Source organism: Rutilus rutilus (assembly GCF_951802725.1).
Source record: "Rutilus rutilus genome assembly, chromosome: 22".
NCBI classification, from domain to species: domain Eukaryota; kingdom Metazoa; phylum Chordata; class Actinopteri; order Cypriniformes; family Leuciscidae; genus Rutilus; species Rutilus rutilus.
In genome coordinates, this window is record NC_140227.1 from 22,210,937 (window position 1) to 22,224,165 (window position 13,229).

The 13,229-nt window shown below is 39.9% G+C and overlaps 2 protein-coding genes across 3 annotated transcripts in view; both read right to left on the bottom strand.

Annotated features, from left to right (window-relative positions):
* Positions 1-1,846: 1,846 nt before the first annotated feature.
* On the bottom strand, positions 1,847-7,149 carry cstf1 (cleavage stimulation factor, 3' pre-RNA, subunit 1). 2 transcript variants are annotated; one of them, XM_084394984.1, is made up of 6 exons: positions 7,076-7,149; positions 6,567-6,747; positions 5,859-6,136; positions 5,213-5,410; positions 3,563-3,953; positions 1,847-2,568 (listed from the first exon to the last, which is right to left on the bottom strand). In XM_084394984.1, the coding sequence occupies exons 2-6, from the start codon at positions 6,733-6,735 to the stop codon at positions 2,309-2,311; spliced, it is 1,296 nt and encodes a 431-aa protein (XP_084251110.1). In that variant the 5' UTR covers positions 6,736-6,747; positions 7,076-7,149; the 3' UTR covers positions 1,847-2,308. The 2 variants fall into 2 exon arrangements, with proteins under 2 accessions (XP_084251110.1, XP_084251109.1); XM_084394983.1 differs by having other exon boundaries at positions 6,567-6,751; positions 7,080-7,141.
* A 774-nt stretch (positions 7,150-7,923) lies between these two features.
* eif4g3a (eukaryotic translation initiation factor 4 gamma, 3a) overlaps positions 7,924-13,229 on the bottom strand; it is a 53,735-nt gene continuing 48,429 nt past the window's right edge. Inside the window, exons 29-34 of the mRNA XM_084394982.1 lie at positions 12,660-12,741; positions 12,340-12,438; positions 11,337-11,483; positions 9,224-9,305; positions 8,987-9,133; positions 7,924-8,904 (exon numbers count right to left, since the gene is read on the bottom strand). Of these exons, the coding sequence (XP_084251108.1) occupies positions 8,723-8,904; positions 8,987-9,133; positions 9,224-9,305; positions 11,337-11,483; positions 12,340-12,438; positions 12,660-12,741 (739 nt within the window). The 3' untranslated portion in view covers positions 7,924-8,722. The remainder of the gene's footprint in view (positions 8,905-8,986; positions 9,134-9,223; positions 9,306-11,336; positions 11,484-12,339; positions 12,439-12,659; positions 12,742-13,229) is intronic.

Here is a 13,229-nt window from a genome sequence, read left to right on the forward strand (position 1 = left end):
CTTGTCATGCCACCATGATGTTCTTTCTCAAGTCTCTATTGTTTTTCTAGGCCCTAAATATGGTTTGGATCGCAAATGTTTGGGGTAAGTGACAGTGAAGATATTTATAATGCCCTGAAAAAAAAATTAGCCCAGCTTTCACAAAATATTAAGCAGCAAAAATGCTTTCAACTGTGATAAGATAAGAATGACTGAAGGATCATGTGACACTGAATACTAGAGTAATGATGCCGAAAATTCAGCTTTGCCATGATCACAAGGATAAATTACATTTCAAATTGTAACTGAGCCAAAGATGAGCCAAAACATTATGACACCTGCCTAATATGCTGTTGGTCCTTCACAATCACATGCTGTCAAAACAGCGCCGACCCGCCGAGGAATTAACTCTAGAAGACCCCTGAAGGTGTCCTGTGGTATCTGGCATCAAGACGTTAGCAGCAGATCCTTCAAGTCCTGTAGATTTCAAGGTGGAGCCACAGTGGATCGAACTCGTTGGTCCAGCACATCCCACAGATGTTCGATTGGATTGAGATCTTGGGTATTTGGAGGCCAGGGCAACACCACAATGTGTGCAGTGCAGCGGGGTGCATTATCCTGCTGAAAGAGGACACTTCCACCAGGGAACACCATTGTTATAAAGGGATGTACCTGATCTGCAACAATGTTTAGGTAGGTGGCATGTTTCCATCCACATGAAATGCTGGACCCAGTGTTCCCAGCATCAAATTCCCTCCACCAGCTTGTCGCCTAATGGTGAATCCTGGTGACATCACTTCCAAGTAAATGCGCAGTTGTACACGGTCGTCCATGTGATGTCAAAGAAATCGGGACTCATCGGACCAAGTAACCTTCTTCCAACTGCTCCAAGGTCCAGTTTCGACGCTCACGTGCCCATCGTAGATGCTTTCGGCGGTGAACAGGGGTCATCATGGGCACTACGCAGCCCCATTCACAGCAGAGTGCGATGCCCTGTGTTGACACACATTCCTCCATAACCATCATTAAAATCTTGCGTGACTTGTGCAACAGTAGACCTTCTGATGGCTCAGACCAGACGGGATAGCCAACACCCTGTCGCCGGTTTGTGGTTTGTCCCTCCTTGGATCACTGTTGGTAAATTCTCACCACTGCTGACCAGGAGCAACACACAGCTTGCAGATTCAGAGATACTCTGACCCAGTCGCCTTGTCATAACTATTCGGCTCGTTTCAAAGTCGCTCAGATCTTTATTCCTGCTCATTTCTCCTTCATCCAACACATTGATTATGAGAACTGATTGTTTACTTACCATCTAACCATCTTTACCCAGCCATCTTTACCCAGACCTTAATACGTGCCCTTCTTTACCCTTTACCCTACCATCTTTACCCAGACCTTAATACGTGCCCTTGTTGGGATATGATCAACGAGTCGCTTCACCTGTGACTGGTCATAATGTTTTGGCTCATCAGTGTATATTAAAATAGAAAACAATTGATTGTAATAATATTTCACCATATTAGTGTTTTTACTGTATTTTCAATCAAATAAATGCAGCCTTGGTAGCATAAGAGACTTCTTTTATAAACATTTAAAAAAATAAAATAATAATCTTACCGACCCCAAACTTTTTAATGGTAGTGTTGAGTCTACAGGATTTTTACACTCTGAATTTTTTCATAGTTGAGATGGTTTAGAAACGAGTTGAACAACAAAGTCGAATGATAACGGTTAGGAGTTTGTTCAAATCCTAACCCCAAAGTTTGAGCAATAGCAGACTCCGCTAACAACTATGATTTAATGATTCAATGCCATTCACAAACGCTTCAGACGTGTCTCTATTAAAAATCGGTACAAGAAACACTTCTCTCAGAGACTTTTAATATAAAACAAAGAGAACAGTACACAAATCAAAACTGAAAAGACGTCATCCTAGGCACTTTCCATTAGACTAATACTCATCTACTTGTCAGATACACAAATAACACAAAAAAGTTTTTTTTTTTTTACAGTTGTTTACAGCTGAATGTTCTGATGTTACTAAATGGCCTTGAATCCAAGAAGTAAAGTTCTAAAAACAATGCATCTCAGATGATGATTTGTAAAACAGCACCACCCGACAGTAATACAAAGGTACCGCAGTCATAAGAGGCAATAAGGTCTCTGATGCTAAAAAAAACAAAAAAAAAACGTTTTTTTGTGTGTTAAATGATACGCAGCCTTGGCAAAGGAGCCTGTGAAGTCATACATGTGGACATTTCTGTGTTTGGGACCTGCTGATAAAAGAACCTCAGACCGTTTTGGTCTCAAAGCACACAAATGTCTCTTAGTCAGTGGTGGTGCGGCGATACCAGAATCGGGCTCTGAAGTCGTCGCTGCAGGTCATGAAGCCGGGGTTGGTGGGCGAGTGGACGATACAGCGCACGATGTTATTGTGGCCCAAGGAGAGCAGGTTCTTCCTCTCGGCTGTGCGTGAATCCCAGCAGCACAAGCTGATGGTTCTCTCGTCCGGCAGCAGCACATAGTCCTCTGTGTGGTTGAAAACACCCTGAGTGCGGTGCGTTTGTCGCCCACTGAGACCCGCACCTGCATGACAGGAAACACAAAGGGTTAGATGGCAAAAGAGTGTGTGAGTCACAATGATAAAAAACACTGGACAGGTGGCGTGATGACATGATGACAGACACACGATTCCAACATATGTGTCAAAGTTTTGGTTTATTCGCCTCAAATTGGCCAAATGGAAGTTCCAAGAAAACTACATGAAGAGAAATATCAAATAGCTCTTTTTACTGATGCAAAAAGACCATCTTAATATGTATTATAAAATAAACAGTTTCATTCCTGGATGCTCATTGGTCAATACAGTGTTCTAGCCTTGCTAAAATACACAGATTTCCTGATTCAATTTGATTCAGATTCTCAAGCTCAAGATTTGGTTCAATTCTGATTCATATCTATTCTGCTTACAAACAAAATGAATTCTCTCTCAGTTAATGCTGTAAATTATACAGAGTAATGTTTTATAATGATTAAAACCAGTAAACGGTCTTTACAAACCAGTTATTAAAAGAAAGACTCATAAGAGTAATGCGTTTTATGGAATCTGGCTACACTGTTTGTGCTATACGGTTTTGATTCACACAAAAAAGAAAAAAGAAGAAAAAATGAGAGACGTTTGCCTGGGAATCAGACTACACTGGTCCTGCTTTATGTTTTTTAATTCAATATAAAATAACCGACTCAGAGTGATTTTCTTGTAAAGCAAGCTACACTAGTTGTATTGTATCTTTGTTTTTGTGCGCAACACCATCTATAACTCAATAGAACAATGTTTTTTGCTATCTTGTTGCAACAGTACTGTCTTTCATTGAATCACATTCAAATTCACATCTGAGGTAAAATAGGATTTATTTCACCATGCCACTAAAAATTGTTTTGGATCCATTGCTGCTTAATTTGAGATCGGGATTGCTCAAAATGGAAAACTGACACCCTATTTGCTTGGGTAGAATTATTATTCTCCATCAAGCCCTTACCTTATCCATAATCTAACACAACGCATAATTCGCCATCTCACCTGTGTACTTGACCAAAGTCCGGCCTGTGGAAATTTCCCAGAGTTTGGCAACAGAATCCTTTCCAGTGGACAGAACATACTTGGAGTTTTTGGAGAAGACGGCCGAGCAGACCTCAGCCCCGTCGTGGGCTTTCTCAAAGGTAGTCACACACCGGTTAGACACCCCATCCCACAGTTTGATGCTGCCATCTTTGCTACAGGTGACGTAGCTGTTGGCACTGGGATTGTAACAGACTCCGCTGATGGTGTCTGTGTGCTGATCTAGAGGGTTGCAGGACACGAAACACTGGAAAGTGTTGACGTCATAAAGGCGCAGAGTTGGGTGCTGCGTGCCCACCAGCAAGAAATCCCCAGATGGGTGGAAAGAGATGGAGCGCAACATTTCAGCTTCCTGTAGAAAATGAAAAGAAGCATTACAAAGAAATCCATGCCAAAAGCTTAAATAAATGAAGGGCCACAAGAAAAGTCATATTACCAGTGTTGGGGTTACTATGAAAAGGAAAACACTACAATATTGCATTACTCCCTACTAAAGGAGTAACTAATTACATACATTTTTATGGAAAAGTAAGTTGTGTTACTTTTGCATTACTTTTTCTCACTTGGCTGAGGCTTGCTCTCTTCCAGGCCTTTTGCAAGTGTTTAATGCAATAATGCATTCAACCAATGTACAGCTTATATAACATACACCATTTTCTTTTAAAAACACACTCAGAATAGTACTATATTCTTAGAATATTTTCTGCCCCCTATATGCTTTACAAAAGATCTCATAACATTATATGTCCAACGTCCGTGTGAACGGGATCGTTTTGACAACGTTTTCTGAAAAAAACTTTCGGTTTTAGTACACTGTTGTCGTGTAAACGTACCCTTAGGCTTAGAGTTTAACCTTCAACCCTGCTCCTGGAGGCCCACTGCCCTGCAAAGGAGTTTATATCCAACCTGCTTCAGCTTTTGATTTTCCAGCAATCCTGAAGAGCTTGATTAGCTGCTTCAGGTGTGTTTGATTAGGGATGGAGCTAAACTCTGCAGGACAGTGGACCAGTTCCAGTCCAAAATTGTCATGCCCTTCACTCGCTAACTTCCTTCCGTCTCGTTCACTCGGATGTACATCATTGCTTACGTTGCACGAGTGCCCACTACTGGCAGAAACTGCGGTGGGCTGAATTGGAACGTCCTAAGCCCTTGATCACTTGGAATCAGCTATGGAGTTTATTTATTATTTACTTTTTTTTTTCCTTTAAGAACTTAATGCAGCATCCAAATGTATATAGATGTGTTTGGGTTGTTTTAAATAAAAAATATATAATTAATATATCATAGAGTTGTTTGTTGTGGTGGTGATTAGACGAGGTATGTGGTGTGACGTCACAGTCATACTGCATTGTGGGACATATAGGTGCCTGAAGTGTACATATGAAATAGACTCGCTCCCTCGGTCAAAATCGAGGAAACGAGGGTCTGTCCATATAAACTTCCCTTGTCCACTTCACAAAGTGGAACACACTTCAAAATGGCGGCAGGGATTCCCCCAAGGGGAAGTGCGCAAGTGCGTGTCTAAAAGTGGACTGGAACGCAGCCAGTGAGTCTCCAGGGGCAGGGTTGAAGACCTCTGATTTAGTGGCTTGATTTAGTTTGTCTGTATACCTGTACGTGCTTGAAGGCTCTTTTTGCAGATGGCTTTGAATAATCGAAGAGTTTGAGGGTGTAATCCCGAGATCCGGAGGCCAGGATCTGTTCGGTCGGGTGAAAAGCCAGGCATGTGACCTCATCCACATGATCGTACAATGTTCTGATCACAGGGTGGTTCTCCATGTTCTGCTGAGCCGTTTCGTTCATCATCACCTGTAACAAACAGAATCACACGTTCAGATTGTCCACCAACTAAAATGAACGACATGTTATTAGTCACGATGAAATGAAAGTAGAGGCAGATCTATACTTCTGAATTGTGACGTACATCCGAGCATAATGGATTACTGAAAAATAAGGCTGTTGATTGGATTTTGAAATGTGGGCATTGAATTAAAAATTGGAGGCAGATAAACATGGGCTTGCAGGGGCGAGTTTAAGCAGACTAAATGATTGGAGAAATCGTCACCAGGCAGAAGTCTGCTTTCACTGGAAGCAAAACATTACACAATAAAAAGAAAAAAAGAAACATGCACAGATGAATTGTTCACAATAAGACCTAACAAGCATTTAGAAAATAGATTTATGAATTTTGAATGAATTTCATGCTGACTTTAAAAACAACCGTAAAACACTGACTTTAGGCAAAGGTGGCACTCACCTCTAGAGGCATGGCACTTTTGGCCAGCATGCGCTCAGTATCCAGGATCTTAATGGAAGCGTCGGCGGAGCCCGTTGCAATGAGCTGGCCATCACGGCTGTAGGTGGCCACACGGCACGGGCCCTTATGGGACGTCACATAGCAGGTCTCGTACTCCGATGCCTCTGGGGACATGGTCTGCACGTCTGCATCAAACTCCAGGTCAATGCCCACACCGGGCGCCACGTTGTCTGAGCGGCCAATGGCATACTGCACCGCACTGTCATCGTTCTCCATTCCTAGAAAATCAGATAACAGTATTTTTACAAGAATTACTTTTAATATGATTGATAATCATTACCCAATAAACTATATTTTTATATAAATTTTAATAACAGTATATCACCCGATTGCTACTTGTGTCATCACTTTGAGTTAACAATTACTAATTTTGGAGAACTCTATTCTATTTTGGAGAACTCTACTCTAAAGAACTCTAATTATATTGCTTGTTAAACACTACTATGGGTGTAATATAATATAGATAATAGAATACACTTGAGTTCATTTCAGAATTTCATGTATTGCAACCCTCTTAGAATATTTTGTTTATTCTTTGATGCAAAACAAATTTGATGAAAGTACTTATTCAGTACAGGTCCAGTTTAGTCATTTAGCAATTATACAGGGGAGGTAAAATTACATACACTAAAAAGGCTTACACTATACCTGTCTTGGCCAGCTGCATGAGCTGCTCTGATGGAGACACCACATTCTGGGGCTTCACCTCACTGATCAGGCTGTTAGCGATGCTGGTGTAGCCGTCATACAGCAGCTGGCTGATGATCAGCCTGTACAGGTGATGTCTGTCCTTCAACGTGGGCTTCGGTCGGAACATCTTTGCTGCTTGCTGCCTGCAAGTGAATTAAGTAAGATAGAAACGCTCAGAATGCACGTCGTTTTGTGTTTCTAAACCTAATGAGCTACATTCTACTTAACCAACATGCTTAGGCGCGTTCTATGATACTCAAAATGTTGTCTAAGTCTAGGTAGGCAACTCGCTTGGAGTCAAAACACAATCATTGTTGTCGCAAATCTTTAACGTTACGTGATATAACTTAGGCAGCAGCGTATTATTTTAAAGGTGGGTTGAGTCTGTTTCTGAAATAAGGCTTGAAGTAAGCAAATGTTTCAATATAAGCGGAGTTTCATTCAATTGAAGGTGCATAAAATACGACTTACCAATTTACGAATTCAGGAGATGCGCACACGCTCTGTACGTCTGACGTCACGACGTACGCATATACGGTGGAATTGTGGGAATAAATCCAATAAATTAAAAGTCTCTGTCTGATTTAAAGTAAAAGTCCCCGACTCATTGTTTTCGTTGAAATTTCAATTCAGATTATTTATGACATTAGAAAAAAAAAAAAAAATATTGATCACACTATATAACTAATCAAATTAAAACTTTTTTTATATATAAACATCCTTATATGTAATGCTTAAAAGTCAATTAGGAAATTAAAATAAAATATAGTGCAAATAAAATATCCAAAAACTTTGGTCAATATATATCATTGATACATTTACATCCCTGAACAGCTGATCATATAATGGCAGAGAGAGAGAGAGAGAGAGAGAGAGGGGGGGAGAGAGAGAGAGAGAGAGAGAGAGAGGGAGAGAGATGGGGGAGGGGGGAAATAAATACATGCAATTTACATGCTGTTCTGTAGCCTTAAACAGTCCAAGCACTAAGAAAAATGAAGGAACTCATGTGAAAATCAACTTACTGTAATAAGTACATATCATATGAATTAATTACACATGTATTATAGACATTTATTAATTGTTTGGCCAAATATTATTTGGAAATATTTGTTATTAATAATTAAATAAAAAACATGCAAAAGGGGCTAAATTAATCTGGTCTTTCCTCAATTATTTTACACAATTTGGTAAAAACAGCAAATCATCTGTTCAAGATGGACATCCACATGTCAGAATGCTGAGATTAACTAGTGCATTACTTAAATAAGTAAATATGCCTCCAAAAATAAACAGCACACCATCATGGTAATTTTTAAATCTCTTTTTTTTTCTCTTTAATGTATTTACAAGCTTTACATTTCCTCTGTAGTTCTTCATTACAAGAACACTGAGCAATCCTGGCTTGCATTAGTGTTTGCGCTTCACCTTCAATGCATACAGGTATTTGATGTCGATGTCTAAATTATTTTCATTCTGTTCAGGATGCATATTTCTTTTTATTGTGTTTGTCATGTGATTTGCAAAGTTCGCAAAAGCCGAAGCAGAAGAACCAGTGGTGGGAGTTTCTCCAAACAGCCTGAAACATCAGCACCATCAGCCGATCTCAGACCTCGGGCCAAAAAAACCTATGCGTTTAATTCTTTCGCTGGAAATATTTACCCTGTTTTAAGGTGAATCACATGAAACCAGGGAGGCTGCTGAAACATTTAAACAAAATTAATATTATTGTTATGATACATGTTTATTCTGTTATTTCTATCAATGTTCTTTTTGCCTGCAAATGTTAAATAAAACTTCATATTTGCAGTCTCTTAAAAAAATAATAAATTAAAGAGTTCAGAACCTATTTTAAGTCTCTTCTTTTAAAAGTAACAAAAAAGAAAAGAAAAAAAAAAGTCAAACTTTAAAACAAAAATATTTTCTATATATATGATACAAGTATTTAGTGTTCCCTCCGTGTCGTAGAGAGTTCCAGCTCAAGTTGGCCAGCGTTTCAAAGTCAAAGTTCCTGTGTTGGCAGGAGTAGGTGTGTCTATGGCTAGTCTTGTATAGTCTGTATGCATTTTATAGTTTGCGTCAGTAGGGGGCCTCTGGGCGTCGGCCACACGCTTATGTCAATTATCCTCAGACTCCTCCTCCGCCTCGCGTAACCAGGTGAAGAAAGCAGTGACCGACTTCAACGCTACGCCTTTTCCCTGCTGCTCCGCTGGGTCTTTACTCGTTTCCCATTGATAAAAAGCGTCCTCCGAAATAACGTCCTCGTCGTAAAGACAATCGAAAAACATTCGGAGTAGATCTGTGGATAGAAACAGATCAAAATTACGATCCTAGAAATCATTCGTTCAGCTTTGGCATCTTTACTTTCATCTGCTACATACTGGGTGGTTGATCCAGGGTGACAATCAAAGACTGGAGAGCATAAAGTGCTTGCAGCTGCCGCTCTGTGTCTGAGTTAAGGTACTTATGTAATATAGGCAGGCGTCTCTGGATGATGGCAGTGTCCACTCTACAGGACGTGCTTTCATCTGGAGAAGAAAGAGATAAAAGCAATTGGCAAAAGGATGATAGAGATGAAGCTGTTTAATAGAAGGCACACGAATAAGTAGCTTGCTCACCTTTAACTGCTGCTTTACATACAGCTGTCATTAAAGCTCTCAAAAACGGAGAGGAACTCATCTGAGATTCGTCCAAATTAGCCTGAAAAGAGAAGTCACAATTTCTTGAAAATGCGTCATATACTCTGACATTAACACCCGCTAAATGCTGGTGTATTTCAGCAGTGGTGTGTAGCGCAGTCACTCCTAATAGCCACTTTGGTGGGTTGATATTTATATATGATATATACATTTTTCAATTGTAGTCTTAAAAAGGCATCTGAAATAATAAACTAAGTGCAATGTAGTGTTGTCAAAATTTTTTATTTTCCGATACATATCGATACTGAAATTTACTCTTCCAATACTCATTTTCCGCAGAATAGATACACAATTCCAGCTGCGCTTTCTCGCTCTCTCATCTCTCCGACAGCGAGTAGACACACAAACCTGCTTCCCCTCACTGACTCGTTGCATTTGTTCCGGATGAATATTGTTGGTGTTACAGGGCTTGAATTTCGCCTTGGGATTGCAGATATTGTGTATAATTGTACTCATTCCCGCAGATTTTGTGCTCACAAACAGCCAAAGTGCGCACACATAAAGCCTCCTCTCAGTACTAAATTAAGAACTTTTTCACTGCTAATTGCGCTTAAAGGTGAACTAATGGCGCTTTTCCACTGCATGGTACGGCTCGGTTCGGCTCGGTACGGTTCGACTCGGCGCGGAACGGTTCGGCTCGCTTCGCTTTTCCACTGCGTGGTACGACTCGACTCGGTACGGCTCGGCTCGCTTTAGCTCGTTTGCTTTTCCACTGCAGTTAGTACCGCTTCAAAGTGGGTGGGACTGATCGTTAATAGTTGCCGTCTCTACTGCCATGGCATCATCATATTAAATGCGAATTTTTCATTCCGTGTTTCCCCATCCACTCCTCGGCAACCAAAGAGAGGAACGTCTGCACCTCGTCCACTGACCACGATTCAGCCATTTCTTTTTTTGAAGTTTATACTCTTCTTTTTTTTCTTTTTTTTTAAGCAAATACTTTTAAAACAGGCGCTACAGTGTTGGCTTTGTTTTGTCTACTGGCTATTTAAATCTAGCGGGTTTAGTGTCGTAAATACAATGACGCTGGTAGTGATGATTCTGTCTGACCAATCAGTGATCTGCAGTGTTTCACGTCACATTTTAGTATCGGTACGGTACGCTTGGAACCTCAACAGAGGTGGTACCATTTAAAGCGAGCCGAAGCGAGCCGTACCGTACCATGCAGTGGAAAAGCGCCAAAGCGTGCCGTACCGAACCGAGCCGTACCGTACCATGCAGTGGAAAAGCACCATAAGTAACTTTTTTACCTTAACTGAACAGCTTCGGAGTCATTGGAATGGTTATATTACTTATTTCGGGTTGAATGGTGGTCGTTTCGCACCCCCCTGGTGCCCGTGAGCGGAAAATACGCACTTGCAACTTTGAGCCGGCGGGCCGCTGGCCGCCGCGTCAGGAAGTATCGCGTGATATCAGGTCTCGCGATGTAAACAATTGCTTTACGGCCAAAAGAAATCTGCTAAAATGCTGTCATTATTGCGCTCCCTCACGCTGTTCGACCCAGAATGAAGAAGACGTTTTAAAGAATGTCCCATCTGCTTTGATGTCGTTGATCTACTAGCCTCTGGTGTCTGAGAATAGCCAACGAGTTTTTACAACAGTGTTGTCAAATATCAATTCCGAAGCTGTAGGGGGAGCTCTAGAGAGAAACCTGCGAGCAAAAAGCGAGAATACAGTGAAGAAATCCCGAAACTACTGAGCCCCGCTTTAACCAGTCAAATACACATAAAATAATGTCAAAATGCCAGCCTCGGCGAGTATTCACCTAAACACAGTCATTTATGTTTTAAGTGAACAAACATTTGGGAAAGAAAATGCATGTGTAACAGTATAATGTGTCCGTGCGTCAGGTCTTAAAGTGACTGCAGCCTAATTTACCTGCTGCAAAATTATAAGATAATATAAAAAATATCTAAATGGCAGTTTTTGTCATGGTATCAATGTCAAAATAGTGGCTAGTGAGCAAAAAAGTTAATGTCAAGCCCTGCAAATACTGTATATGAGAGGTCTGTGAGTGTGGGATCAGTCTCACCTCGATCCAGTCGAAGATCTGTTCGTCACTGGCCATGTCTTCAAGCAGTAGCTGCTCCAGTTGTTTAAAGAGCTCCTCAGGACTGAGGCTGGGTTTAGCCGTGTCCGGAGAGACAGGGGAGACGTCTGACACGGTGAACTCTAACTTCTGGAAAAAGAGGAAAAAGGAGAACACGACTGGTTGATTTTGCGTCTTCTAGCATCAAGCTACACATCATTTGCAATGGTTACAATACCAGCTGCTAATAAAAGGTAGTGAACTACATTAACGCTATTTAGCTTTTTATAAATATATATTTGTACTTATAAATATATCTTTAATTGCAATACATACACTACCATTCAAAAGTTTGGGGTCAGTAATATTATTTAAAAATGTTTTTGAAGAAGTCTCCAACTCTGTTTTCTATGTTAACATATTTTAAAATGTCATTTATTTTTGTGATTTTTCAGCATTCATTTTTTCAGGAATAGAAAAAGAACAGCATTTATTTCAAATATAAATCTTTTTCAGCATTATAAATAGTCACTTGATCAATTGAATGTGCCCCTGCTGTATAAAAGTATTAATTTCTCTCTTTTTGAATATTAGGTGTATATGAAATGTTTATATTCTGAATCAAAACAGTATTTGTCTAGCACAAAACAATGAGGATATCGCCACAATTTATATAACTCAGTCGGAAACTAATGATTACTTATTTCGTTTAATCATTGTAATTATAATATTATGTTGTATATTGCTACAAAAAACTATCTAAAATGCAGCACAGGGCTCAAATGAATTGGTAAATTGAATGAATGAATCACACTTCCTAATAAAGAAAAAGAGCTAACATTTTTGAAGCGAGCGTTCTTGATTATTACCTCAGTTTGTGGTAACAATTAAGCAAAAAATTTGAGTTTTCTACTCGTAAAAAAAAAGAAAACTACTTTCACGAAAAATTTTGTTCATTTATTTATGAGTATTTGAATTTGTGAAGGTGTTCAGGCTGTATTCACACCTGTTGTGAGATGAAGGCAGGAAGAAGTTCTTCCTCTGGCAGGAAGTCGGCCCAGTTCAGCCCAGACTCTCTCCACAAGTCTCCAACTTTCCTATGGCTCTTTAGCACAAGTAGACGCATGTAAATACACAAACTCACAGGAGCCAAAACAATACACAAAGCTACTTTACTGCAAATTGTTACTGTCGCAGAGGTGTTTGTGTATGAAAGATGATCATTTTTGGCAGCATCATGCAGGAGCCTCTAAACCACAGATGGATCAACTAGATAAAGATGAACTCAATGCTCTAAAACACCATGTCAACAAAAGTTGAGCTTACCATTTGTTTGCATAGTAGGTGCAGTATTTCAGAAAATAAGATGGCAGCTCTTCCCACAGGGAGTAGCGGTTTACTTAACTCACTGTAGAAACAAAACAAATCTCCATTAGACGCTAAACTGAATCCTGACAGCTGTAGCCTGTGTGGAGCTGGAATGACTGCAACTACTGTGCACTGCCAAACTGTTAAAGCCCCAGAAGTCAGAAAACCCAATACAATGAGGCATTTAGGATGTTTTTTATTTATTTATATTATTTATATTTATAATTCTGTTTCAACTTACTGGGAATACCAGTCTCAAATCACAATCCAAATAATAAAAAAGGCCATGCTGACTGCAAGAATGCAAACATTTCTGACTGCGCAAAATGCTTTGGATACAGTCCACTCTTCACTAATATATTCTCGTCTACAAAAGTTGTGTGTGTGTGGATTGTTTTAAACCAAACCTTTACATAAATTATTCAAAAATATGGTGAAATGGTTACATAAATATTATTTTAACGAAACACACGTAATCATCTGCATTTACCCCCAGGTAAATTATCCTATTCTCACTTATTGTTAATT

Coding starts and splice junctions, on each gene's coding strand:
- cstf1 (XM_084394984.1), bottom strand. CDS start 6,735: ATGTTCCGACCGAAGCCCACGTTGAAGGACAGACATCACCTGTACAGG. Junction 3,954..5,212: donor GAGCCTTCAAGCACGTACAG/GTATACAGACAA, acceptor CATTTTCTACAG/GAAGCTGAAATGTTGCGCTC. Junction 2,569..3,562: donor GACTTTGGTCAAGTACACAG/GTGAGATGGCGA, acceptor CCTGTCATGCAG/GTGCGGGTCTCAGTGGGCGA.